At 36.4% G+C, this 13,788-nt stretch overlaps 1 protein-coding gene across 1 annotated transcript; it reads left to right on the top strand.

Annotated features, from left to right (window-relative positions):
* Positions 1-8,479: 8,479 nt before the first annotated feature.
* Positions 8,480-11,681, top strand: LOC146521454 (programmed cell death 1 ligand 1-like). Its single transcript, XM_085155381.1, has 3 exons — positions 8,480-8,671; positions 9,036-9,163; positions 9,908-11,681. The coding sequence occupies exons 2-3, from the start codon at positions 9,103-9,105 to the stop codon at positions 10,273-10,275; spliced, it is 429 nt and encodes a 142-aa protein (XP_085011507.1). The 5' UTR covers positions 8,480-8,671; positions 9,036-9,102; the 3' UTR covers positions 10,276-11,681.
* Positions 11,682-13,788: the final 2,107 nt, after the last annotated feature.

The following is a 13,788-nucleotide window of genomic DNA, read 5'->3' as shown; positions in this document are numbered from 1 at the left end:
GTTATGAAAATGTATGTTATTCAAAAACATACACTGCATTATGTTCAAATACTAGCTTGCTAGCCAGTTCTCTTCAGTAGTAAAGACTAAAGTCTCTAAGGACTCAAGTAAGATTTTTAATTTTATTTTATGTTATTTAATTTTTAATACAGTTATGTAATGTTCAATTATGCCCAGAAATAGCCATTTCCATTCCTGCAGTGTGGAAAACTTGTTTTCCGACGATGTTTGCTAACCTACAATCCGTCCTGCTCTGTAGTAAAATCACTGACATTTGACCGTCGTGTTGCTCCCATTGAAATGTATACAGCCTATTTAAAATCTAAAACTTATAACTGTCCGCAGCCTGCTGTTGTTACCACTGTCCTGTTTGAAATGGATACTAACTAGCTAACTGACTGAATGCCCATTAACCTCATAACTCCTGTTGTGTGTGTGTGTGTGTGTGTGTGTGTGCGTTTGTGTACAGAGAGACAGCCAGGTTCATAATGGATATAAGGAAGTTTTTTCAAAAAAGGAGCCACATTCAGGTAAAAGTGTAAAATCAAATGATCTGTCAATCAAGGATAATGTTGGATCAGTGTTTCAATATTTATATCTTTTATTAATGTTCATGTGGTTTGGTTATTTGCCTTTTGGTTGAAAGTACACTGAGAGAGGACTTTTCATTAGTGATCTTAATAATATTTTTTTCATATTAATGTAATTTTTCATCTAATTGTATACAATCTATTTGTGTATGATTGTCAGTCCAAAGAGGGAGAGAGGAAAGAGGGGAGAGGAAGAACCAGGTAAGAAAACAGACAGGGAACAGTGACAGGCAGAAACTGTTAAACTGGCAAAGAAAAAAACCCTGATTTTACTCATACTCATATAACATTATAATTGATTGGGGAGATGAAAATTAATGATATATTTTTATGTGTTTCAGCCACAACTCTACTAAAACCTCAGCCAGTAATAGGTAGGCCAACTTTTGGACAGTCCAGTTGTCTGTATGACTGCCGCAGTACGTACATCACATTTGCACACTATCAGAAAGAGCCAAACAGTCCTGGTGGAGTGAGGAGCTGTAAAGAGAAGCAGAAGCTCTGTTTATATTCTAAAAATGTTTTAAGCTTGTTTCAAAGATTCTGTACTGCAGCTTTAAATGTTTTCCAAAAGCACACATACACTTAACTTATCAGTGTTTCTCAAACGTTTTACAGTGTGAGAAAATGTCAAGCTCTCCCAAGGACCACTATGAAAGCATGAAACTCATAAATCTTACAACACAAAATTAGTCTTATTGAATTAGTAAAATTAGTGTCTGCAGTAAAGATTTTTTCATACATTGTATACATTCTACCACACGCAAAGTTGCCTCCATTTTTATCATTTTTTTTTTAATATTTTGTAATAATTTATTCTGTTTTGGGATCATTTCTTTATGTATCTGTATTATATTATACATTCACATTAAAAGTGAATCTCTGTCCAAAAAAATGCACTCAGTTTACTTTTTACTCACTATGAGCATCATTCATTATTCTCCCCCAGTAATTAAGGTTAGGATATGTATTTTTTAAATTCCAATCCATTCTTCTTTTGCAGCATTTAAATAACCTTGATCAGATTTGATGGTTTTGTTACAGACTTTTCAAAAAAGTGTTTTGCTTTTCTTTCACAAATGTGGGATTAAATTGTGTTAAAATGTACAAAACAGTGATGTCATGTTTTGTGTCGAGGACCCAGGCACAGAGAGACTTTATGAATTTAAGAATCTTATGATTTAATAAAGAAATTTGCAGACTTGCACAGAGATGGCAAAACTTTGATGACTGATAACGGAGATGAGGACAACAGACGACGAGGACAGGGAGGAACAGGGGTTTAAATGCACCAAGGAGACAGTCATAGAGAACTCAGGACAACTGGAGATATTTAAGGATGCAGGGAAGAAGTCTTATCGTGATGTGTAACGTTTATCTTGCCTGACTGGGCATCTCTCTGGGTGCTTAGCACCTCCAAAGCTCTGATCCTAGAATCGTCCCTGGTGCTGTACCAGCATCTTCCACTTCATCAGATGAGGAATTGGCTTCTCTTTTAATTAATTCTTCTGAAAAATGTTCCCATCGTCCACCATCTATCATTTCAGTCAGCAGTCAGCTTTTCTTTTGCTTTTGTCCTTAGAAGCTGTTTCCTCACCATCCCCTACTCTTCCAGAATCACTTTGTAATATGTCCTGTACCTAATTTTTGTTCAGTCACAATCCCATGTGTATCTACAGATTCTCTTAAAGGAAATGTTGGTCCACAGCATTAAGCCAAATATTATTATACATGGCAAAAACATGTAAATGCTGCAGTCAAGCACCTGTGATTTGCAAGTGCATTCTTCCTACTAAAAAAATGTGGTGATAAAAATCACAATAATAGCAATGTAGGCACGTCGTTTTCCAGAAGCAAAACTTTTGATTAAGGTCTTCACTGCTGATCTTATCCATTATATCCTGTTTATACTCTTCTGATGTACAGAACTAACAGAAGATTGTACAGTTCCTGTACTGAATAAGTGGGGGCTGAGAAAGACACGACACGACAAATGCTCCGAACTGGCTTAAAGGTGTGTCTGTGCAGGGATGTCATTCATTAAACCAAAAGTTGCGCAAAAGAAATTTGAAAGTATCCTAAACTCCATGAATCATTTTCACCTATTTAACTTTTTGACTCTAATTTTAATATGTATTATTTCTAATTTAATTTCTAATAAATTCAAATAAAAGAAAATGCACATATTTGACTCAGTTTAAAGAATGAATTTAGGAGCAAAAATGTGATTACCTTATCTTTATTTTCTTGCTTAAGGCATGTAAGAACATGAATGTTCTGGTGTACAGACTTTATCTTTTTAAAGTTAAGTTAAGGTTCTTATTTTAAGTCTGTTATATTTAGTGGGAAAACTTTTGCAAATAAAAAAATCTTATCATTTTCCTTTTCTTTTATTCACACTGAATGAAAGATTAAGATCTGTGTTGGCATATGTTTACAATTCTGTATTAAATTTAGTGCATGAAGAGAGCAGGCTGGCTCGTTAAGGAAGCTTTTGAGATCCGTGACCTGACTGAGTGGGTTATAGTGTTAGTGGATTTAAACATGTCATCTATCAGTGAGCAGCATTACTGTTGTGAAGAAGTTTGTTTTAACCTAAACAATGTTTTTCTAAACCTAACCAAAACCTAGTACCAGAGTTCTTCCAGAATGAATTTAAAATTAATTATAAAGGTATGTGCATGTGAAGCATCGTCTCTTTGCTAAGCCTAAAACACATGGAAAATGAGCTCATGTAGTTATTTTTTTGACATTTTTGTGTCCATCTTCCAACTCACGCCTTTGTTCTTCATCTGTCTCTGAGTTTAAAATTGCACGAAAGGGGAGCTTTCAGCAATAAAAATCCCCACCTGCAGACTTTATTCTCAACAAATATTAGTCATGCAACTCTTTCACTTTCTTTTTTTATCGAACGTATTCTGGAAAACATCTGAGCTTTGTAAGATTCCACGGTCTTTGTTTCGACTTGTTCCCTTATCGTTATATCTATCTCAGATGTGTCGTGTCACATGTCGGCAACTTTCACACACTATGTGAATCCCTGCTTTGAAACTTGTGGTCTTTGTTGCTGTGGCTCCTCCACTTCCACTTTGCAGTTATTCATGGACTTGGGTAAACTATGATAGTACCACACTCAAATTCAGTGGGGAGCCTATACAGTGGCTTGCAAAAGTATTCGGCCCCCTTAAACTTTCCCACATTTTGTCACATTACAGCCACAAACATGAATACATTTTATTGTCTATCTCAGAGTTTTCTGTTGACCAAGAGTCAACAGAAAAACAAATATCAAAACCAAAAGATAAAAAATGCATCACATTCGAAACCAAAACCACTGCAGAAAGGATCCAACATTAAAAGAAAATAAATAAATAAAATTATATATATATAAACAGAACTGTACTGTGGATATACATTTTACTGATACTGTCTTTTACTCAATGCATACAAAAGGTCTACACCATGAAAACAAAGTAGAACGATATTAACAAAAATGAATTATATTCATTTAACAATAATAAAAAAATTCCTCCATCCTCAGATTAACATCAAGACTGCCTGTTTGTGCTCAGGAGCAGAAACATTAAAATGTCTACATTCAACATAAGCAGCATTCATTAACAAAACATAAAAATAATAATAATAATCTGTACCACAAAGGTAGATGTTAGACTACAATGACTGATCTCCAAAACATTGTTATAAAAGTACTTTAATTTAAAGACTTTGTCTGATCTTGAAAATAAATGTGTTTTATGTTGAGTTAATTTCTATCAGTGTTCTGTTTTTAGGTCTGTGGATGTGATTCATGTCTGACTGCAGTCATGACATTTGACAAGTTTCACATTTTGACATGAAGCAAAAATCAGACTTTAGAGGAACATTTTAATCAACACTGACACCACAGAATCTCTTCTCTTTATTGGACACAACAGTACAGAAGAAAATATGACTTATCACTTGATTGATTGATGAAGAATTGATGTGTTTGTGAAAACTCAAACCAACCTTTTCTCTTTAGTTCTGATCTCACTGCTGAGCTGCACAACAAACCAAGGTCAGTAACCTTCTTCTGTCACAGTTTAAACCTGATAAATGCTCACTGATATGACCTGATTGGGTTTATGTTTCACAATGTAAAGTACAACAGATCATCAGTTTTTCATTTTAACCCTCACAGCTCGTCTGACTGTGAGTCCCAGCAGCTCTCAGTTCTTTAGAGGAGATTTTGTGACTCTGAGCTGTGAGGAGGACGACAGCTCTGCTGGATGGACTCTGAGGAGAAACACAAGCATAGAAACAAGGACTCAGTGTGGAGATGGGTGGGGAGAAGGAGCTGGTTCTTCATGTAACATCAGATACATCCTCCCATGGGAGAGTGGAGTTTACTGGTGTGAGTCCAGAGAGGGTCCCATCAGTAACATGGTTAACCTGACAGTCACTGGTAAGCTGAGTGTGTGGAGTTAGTGTTGATGAAGCTGTGTGTAAATGGATGAAATGCTGTAGTTTGTCTCTGTGTTGAGGTGGATCAGTGATCCTGCAGAGTCCTGTCCTCCCTGTGATGGAGGGAGATGACGTCACTCTGCTCTGTAAAACAAAGACCACTCCCTCCAACCTCCCAGCTGCTTTCTATAAAGATGGCTCCCTCATCAGGAAGCAGCCTACAGGTCACATGACCATCCAGCATGTTTCCAGGTCTGATGAAGGCCTCTACAAGTGTGACATCAGCGGTCATGGAGAGTCTCCATCCAGCTGGTTCACTGTCACAGGTGACACACTCACCTGTCTGTGTTTCTGCAGCTTTCAACATTCACAATGTGACGACAACTTAATGACTGTGTTTGCATTATTTTAGGGGAACACACCACCACACCTCCACCTACATCCACACCTCCTCCTGGTTCCACCTGTGTCTCTCAATCACTCTTTTCTCTTGTTCTCACTGTGTCAGTTATTAGTTCAGTCTGTGTTTTGGTTCTACTGGTGTTACTGGTTCTGCTAGTGAGACTACAAGTTCAAAGGAAATCTGAACGTGAGCCTGAGCCATTTCTCTTTCAGGTTTTGTTTCTCAGAGTGATATTATGTGAATTATTTTAATGTGATATTCATAAATCATTTAAACACATTCCCACAGTATGATTATGAAACAGTGAATTATTTTGTTGTTTATTTTGGTTCTTTTTATCTGACAGGGGAGAAGTTGGAGATGATGACATCACGTACAGTGACAGAAAAAGTTGAAGTCAACAACAGCCAATGAGAAGAAGCAGAGATAATTTTTAATGCGCTGTGTGTTGAGAGGTCATGTTGATATTCAGAGGAAATATAAAACAGAACTCACTGAGCTTAAACTAATGTGTTAAACATGATTAAACTTTGTGAAACATTCCTTGTAAAATATGTATTGTCCACTTTCATCTTTGTTAAAGATTGAGGAATAACTCCTTGAGTCTGCTTAGCTTGAACCCAAAACACTTTCCCTTATACATGGCTTTTCAACTTAGAAAAAAAAAAAATCTAAATACATCACTTTTATTCTGACCCTCCCAAAACTGTGGAGAATCTAAGTTTGATTCATTCATTTATATTTAAACAGTTTATGATCCAGAGTAACATGAATGGGATGCCAAGCTTCCACTTTAACAGCTTTTTAATCACAAAAACCACACACATACTGAGCATCTTACTTCCTGTCGTCTATGATGGTTTATTTTGTATCCTTTCCACTGTTTTTTTTTTTTAGTTTTTCCTTCCTTGCCTCCTTTCCTTGTGTCTTGGTTCCTCTCACCAGAGATACAACCAGAGAAAGTAACGAAGAAACACAAGGAGAGAGAAGCTGAGATGTTAGACTTTAACACAATCAGACAAACTCACTTCAGAGCCTGATTTTAATTTGACATCAGTTATTTACTTTGAATTCTAACCACTCAGCCTGAAAAGCTTAGGATATAGTTGTCAGCCCACCAGGTGGTCAGGTTTTGGGCAAGATGCCCAACTTTATGAGCACGATAACTCAAGGAGGTCATGTAAGATTTCTTAATCCTATACCATAGGTTTAGTTAGTGAGAAAGAATATCACATAGGCTTCTCATTAGCTGCATCTACTGATAATCTCTGACAATCTGGAATTTGGCAACTTTGACACAATGCATACATGATTTATTTTGCAGGTTTTTCAGTTGTGCAGTATAATATGTAGCTATACTAGCAGCACTGTTTCAATCTTTGACAAAATAACATTCAGAACTTTTTACCAGTTTACATTCAGTGAATTTCCAAAATGATAATAATCCTCTTGCTGGAACTGGATGATGTCATGCCAGTGTGAAGGCGGGCTGGAAAGGTGGACCCAAGAGCGGGACTCACGGAGGCACAGGTGAACTCAAAACCCTTTATTCTTCATTAGCTTTATTCTGGGATTGCAGACTGAACAACGAACTAGTGATGTGTCCTGTGTGTCAAAGCTTTAAAGCCTGTGTCGGGTAATCTCGGGATCTTTTTCCCACAGCTAGAACAAAACATTCCGCCATTCTTCTTCAAACGAAATGCGCTACAGGCAGAGTAACTTCCGGTTCCAAAGACGAACAGCGCGGACATCCAATCAGTGATGTTTCCTGTTGCCGACTGGTACCTACCCTTTCCGGTTTTCTTAGTGTAATTGTGCTTCTCAATTTGTTTTTGTGGTTCTCAATTTTGTTTTTGTGCTTCTTAATTTGATTTTGTGATTCTCAGTTTTGTTTTTGTGCTTCTCAATTTTGTTTTTGTGTTTCTCAATTTTGTTGTTGTGTTTAGCAATTTGTTGGTGTGATTTGCACTTCAGGGCCACCGTAGTACACTGTATAAGCTGTGTTTGATGGAAATGTAAAGATACAGGTTACAAATGACAGCATGTGCATCAGCTGAAAAACCAACACTTACGGTTCTCTTACATCCCCTGTGTGGTCTTAAAGGAAATCACTTTAAGCTTTTAATTTTTTTTTCAGCTTTCCACTGTTCCTAATATAACATATAATTTGTTTTTCTTTTCTAATGTATTTATGAGAATATTTAAGTCAATGATTCAGTACAATGTTTCAAATTGACCTCATGGTGGCAGTGTTGTCACACTGGTAAGGTTACGACTGGAACACAGACGAATCTAATAGTGACCATTGAAGTAAATTTAGAGATTACAGTCTTCAAACCAGAAGTAGTTATCTCTATTTTCATATGTCATGATCCTTAAAAATATAACCAATCATGAGAATAATGACAAAAAATAATGTAAGAATATAAATAAATAAATGTATAAATAAAATATATACATAAATAAATAAATAAAATATAGATGATACACCTTTATTGTTTGGGCATTCACTCAGATAACAAAGCACGATACAACAGCAGTGAATGATATTGTTGCAGACTGATACTGATACAGTCAGAGGCTGCTCATGTGATAAAAAACTCACATGGACACTTTTAATAGGAACACCTGATCTGGTCACAAACAGAAAGCACTCAACAGCAGCTCTGCACTGGATGTTTGGAAACATTTACAAACTGTTAATAATAAGAGCATCCACAACAGTTATATTCAAAGGCAAATGAAGGAAATAATAATTATTTATGTTTTTATTATTATCATTGTTGGGAGAAAGCTTTTGCCTCAAATCAAGAAGATCCTGTGTTTGAATCCACCATCTTTCAGTGCCTGCATGTTCCTGTGGGTACTTCAGATTCCTATCTGTCCAAGACATCCAACTTATTCCATCTAAAGTGTTTGTTTGATGACCACAGTTTCTTCTTCTTTTTTAAAATTTATGTTGATTCACTGCCAGCACAGAGAAAGGAAGTGAAAATTTAGTGGTTCCTCTTGGTTCCACCTCCTCTTTGGCTGTTTCATCACATCTTTAAATATCTTTATGTTTTTGTCTGTTATTGACCCAATGAAATATAACTGTCAAACATTCACATTAGGCTGTTTGGTATATAGAACACTTTAACCTCAGACACTTTTTGAAGAAATCTTTGTGTGGATTTTTTTCCATCCTGATCGTCAGAAGAGTGTTTGAGGGTGTCAGAGATCCTTCAGAACAACAGTAAGTGTTTAAAATTACGTCTTTCAGTCTTTTAGGTAATCTGACAGGTTGACTGAAGTCTGTGAGCTTCAGTCGATTAACACAAACATAAAAAAAAAAAAATCACCTCAACCAAGTGTAAATGTACTCAGTTACTCTCCTCTACTCTGATTACAGTCATGTCTGTTTTCTGTGTGTCTGTTTCTGCTTTCTTTGTCTCTCACTATAAATATGTTTGTTTTGTTCTGTGGTGATCATTCAAGAACTGAACCTGTTCTGCTCTTTAATGATGACGCACTTTCTGATCTTCCTGCTGTCCAGCCTATCCTTAAATTTAATCTCATGTAGTCAGATTTTAAAGTCACGTTCTATTATTCTGTCACAGGAGATACCAAAGGTTCAGATTTTATGAAAATCAACGTGTCGGATCAGCAGACCTGGACAACACGGAAATGTCTGCTGTAACTGCATCGGCTTTGCTGTTTATTGGTGTCTTCATGTTTGTCTCTGCAGGTGAGATTTATAAGGATGTTTTTATTAAGAGAAATAAATACTGCTAAAATAAACATCTCAGATGTTTATTTTATAAACATCTCAGAATAAACATCTCAGATGTTTATTTTCATATTTCATATTCAGTTTGTTTATGTCTTTGAGGGCATCACGAGTTGTTGTTTGTGTGAACATAAGTGCTTGGTCTGCAATTTGAACCACAGAGACAAAGAACTGTAATGTGTGTGTCAGTGTGATGTGTTGTAGTTTCAGGAGTCAGTATACAGCTACAAATCTTTTTGGTTACAGTATAAATTTAAGCTATGATACAGCAGCTGCCTGCATAATAACAATCTTATTTTTTGTAGATATTGTCATAATATTCAGATGTGCTGATGGGTGGAGGTGGGGTTGCAGTTGCACTGTAATGCATTGGCAGCATTTGCCCTCATGGTGACAATCACAATGAACACTTCATATTTTCTCCCTCTTTTATTTTCACCTACCTCCACCTCTGGAGGCCTGGCAACTCCACCTTATTGCCTCTGGATAACTCAGTACCATAGGCACACTCATTAACTGATCCCATGTGTAAAAGACAAAGCCTCCCAATAAAGTCATTAATAATTAGGGTTCTTGATTAGTGAAAAATACACAGTCACTCAGCATAGCAATAAGGTAACCACAAAAGATCAATAATACAATACATTAAAATAATACAAATAATTCAATAACCTCTCTGCTCTGAATTGTTTCCTCTTTCAGAGCAGAAAACTATGACAGCTGAGTCTGGACAGGACGTCACACTGACATGTAGAGCTCCGAATGACAACATCATAGTTACAGAGTGGAGCAGAGCCGATCTGGAGATGGAACATGTCCTCTTGTACCGAGATGAACAGTTTGATCCAGAAGAGCAGCATCCATCTTTTAAGAACCGGGTGGATCTGCAGGACAGACAGATGAAGGATGGAGACGTGTCTCTGATTCTGAAGAATGTAACGATTAATGACACTGGAACATACGAATGTCGCGTCATCAATGGAAGACCAAACCGTGGACGGGTTGCCCTTTTGAAGAACGAACCCATTTGCATCCTTTACCTGAGTGTTGTTGATCCTCCAGGTGAGTGAGTAGAGTTGAGTGTGTGTGTGATCAGAGGTGAAGCTGCTTCCTGGTTGTTGATGTTTGTTTCTAAAGATGTTGTTGATGAGACTTTGTAGAAAGCAGCTGGTCTGAGTGATGTGATCAGAGTGCAGTAGATAATGTCTGACAGCAGTTTGAAGAGGAAATGGATTCTGTTCTGTTCTTCACTCATCACCTACCTGACAGCTGACACCTCACACCTGTTTCTCACCTGCAGGTCACACAGGAGGAGACACAGAGGATGGATCTTTTGGACTGATAGTTAGTCTGTCTGCTTGTATCTGTCTTGCTGCTCTGGTTCTAGGTTTCTATAGCTACAGGAAACATAAACAACAAAAAGCGGGTATGGTAAAATGATATCAGCAGGAGATATTCTCGGAAAATGTAAAAAACAAAAAAGAAAAGAAAATTCCTGTCAAAGTAAATACTGTGTTGTTTGTTTACTTTTAACCAACATCATTTGGCATAAAACTAAAAGCTTTACAAATCAAGAAATCATTAAAATTCAGTAATCAAAATAGTCAGTATTCTAAATTCAATCGAAGAAAAGAAAAATCCAAAAGAGTGATGGTGATTTTCCAGCAGATGTCTTCACTTTCTCTCATTCTGCTGCATCCAGTTAGATGTGTTCAAAGATGCTGGTATGTTTGAAGAATAAAAAACACAATTTTATCGTTAAACCAAACAACATCAGATTAATTTTTGTTTGTTTTTGAACATAGCAGACAGAGATCTCCCCGTGACTCCTCTCATAACCTTCAGCAGAGCAGCTAGAATCCCTGCATTCTCTGCAGTTTTTGTTGTTGTTTCCATTTCTGAAAGCGCTTCAGTTGAATTTCAGTTGAATTTCATACCACATGATAATATTAATCTGCTCTCACAGTTCATTGATTCAAGATCAGTTTATTTTTTTTAAAAAAGATGTTCCTGCAAGTGTTTCACAATAAAAGACTTGTTAAGAAATGAAGCCTTTCTGTACCAGAGTTAGAGGGCTTTTAATTTGTAATCAAGACATACTGAAAAAAATATCATAAATAAAATGAAGTAAAATATTTTCCTTTTCACTATACAGTGGAATAAATAAGTTCTTCCTTAGAGTTTATATTAGACGTATTACAGCCTGATCAGGAAGCAGAGACACTCTTCAGCAATCTCCAGAAGTTGATTCTGTTCATCTGGACGTAGCGTTTTCTGGGAGAAACGTTTCATCACTCATCCAAGTGACTTCTTCAGTCTCAGCTGACTGCAGGTTTCCCCAATCTTATAAACAGTACATTTGCATAATGACTGAAACCAGCCCACTGAAGGAACAATGGGATGTGAGGTCAGTTCCTTAATCATAATTATGCAAGTGAAAAGGGATGTAACGTCGTACGAGACCATGGTTTAATCTGCCTCCATAATGACATCTTGAAATGTTTCTCCCACTTAAAACGCTACGTCCAGATGAACAGAATCAACTTTTGGAGATTTACTTACCTGGATGATTGAGCATGCATCAAGACACTCTTCGGCAATCATAGTTTGATTATTCTCCATCCTGAGCACATGTTCACGTGACTTTTAATCTCTTTTAAGTTAATTAAAATGTATCCAATATTAAATGTAACACTGCCATTTTATTAGGAACAACACATCATGTTTTTCATACACAGTATGCTCACTTATAAAACATTGCTAAAAGTTAAACATCGTATTTAAACGGAAACATCTCCCTCTATTGGCCATATATAAACCATGTGTAAGGATGGTGTTAATGTAAAATGTGAATCATAGTGTTCCAGTCAGTCATCAGTGTGTCTCTGCACAGCTGTAATTAAAATGTGTTCAGAGGGCCTCAGTGTCTGAATGGTTCCAGTTCAGCTCCATAACAGCAGCGTCCCTGGTTTGATTCCTGTGTTTCAGCTCATATCTGCCTCTCTCACTGAGGGGGACGTAACTACATGGACATGGATTTGTTCATTAAACCAAACTACAGATCAGTGAGAGCAGAGGATAATTTTTCCATGCTTCTTTTCATATATGTGACCTAACAAATGTGTTAATTCCGAAAAATGAAGAATTAAGAAAAAAAAAAGTGCTGTGTGACTATAGGTATTGTTTTTTAAGTTATTTGATGACTTGTATCTATACAATGAACAAAGTTCATATTCATCACGATCACAATAACAACTTTCCTAGAATTAATCTCTGTTTTAGATATTTAATTCATATTATTGTTTAATTTGGTTCATTTTAATCAGATCAAGATGTTGGAGAAGATGATGTCATCACTGACATCATGTGCAGTGTCATCAACATATCAAACGGTCAGCTACAGCTAATCAGTGTTTTCATATTTTTTTTATAATGTGAGGATATCTGTAAATATATCCTCACATAATGTATCTTTGAAAAGATTTAAAATATTATAATATTAGTTTCTCCCTCTCCCTTCCCCTGCTTGAGGGGCGTGGGAATAATGAGGAAAATAGGAATGAACCAGCGATTTTAAAATCAAACACTAAAATTGCACCATGGAAACTGGGAGCTCAAAAGGTTTTAACATTAAACGGAAAACCTGAATATCTAGTTTGAATCTTAAGACAGAGTTGTGGTTCAGTGTAAAAATAAAAAATATTATTAACAGTTATTTTATTTATTTTATTATTTTATTTGGGTAATTTTTATCAGATCAAGATGTTGGAGAAGTTCTGATGATCACTGTCATCAACATATCAATATCAACTTTCAGCAACAGCCAATCAGAAAAAGTGATTGGTTGTCACTGGCTGGTAGGGCTGGAAACGCAACCAACCAGTGACCCCTGGGGAGTGGGATGGAGGGAAAAGGTGTGAGTCACTGAAAATGAGGGAAACAGGTGTTTTTTCAACCCTACTGACAAAATTGTCTTCAAAAGAAAACTCCCTGTGGTAGAAGGCTATTAGACCCTGGAGCTGGACCATAAACAGTCACTATGAGACCTCAATAAAAGTTATATATTATATAATATTAAATAATAATAATAACTCAACAACGATTGTTTCTAAAATATGTGGCCCATTGCGGATGGTCAATATTGCCCACATGCAAAAGACCCAAAACATTTTCGGACTTAAATTCATGAGACTATAATCAGTGTATTGATTGATATTGTTTATGTCTGGAGGTGTTTTCACCAGAAGTGACCACAGTATGACAGGTAACAGCTGTGGCGTCACCTGGCATTTAAAAACCGTGTTGTTATTTTATGTTATGTTATGTTATGTTATGTTATGTTGCTGGCCACTTTATTAGGAACACCTGTTAAAAACGTTGAACTATCCTTTTTCTTTAAGTGTAAAACACACATTTCAGTGCAAGTAAAACATCTTCATGTTCTCAGTCCCAAATAAAGTAAAATAACATTTTAACAAAGACAAGCAGGAAAACACCAACTTATTGCAGGCACACCTTTTGGTTATTCATCAAAAGAATTCACAAAATCAATTAGTCGTGTCTGTCTGGAGGTCTTTTTTAAG

The sequence above is a fragment of the Neolamprologus multifasciatus genome, chromosome 3 (assembly GCF_963576455.1).
Source record: "Neolamprologus multifasciatus chromosome 3, fNeoMul1.2, whole genome shotgun sequence".
Classification (NCBI taxonomy): Eukaryota; Metazoa; Chordata; class Actinopteri; order Cichliformes; family Cichlidae; genus Neolamprologus; species Neolamprologus multifasciatus.
The sequence above is the reverse complement of the archived record's forward strand: the minus strand, read 5'-3'. Positions and strand labels throughout refer to the sequence as shown.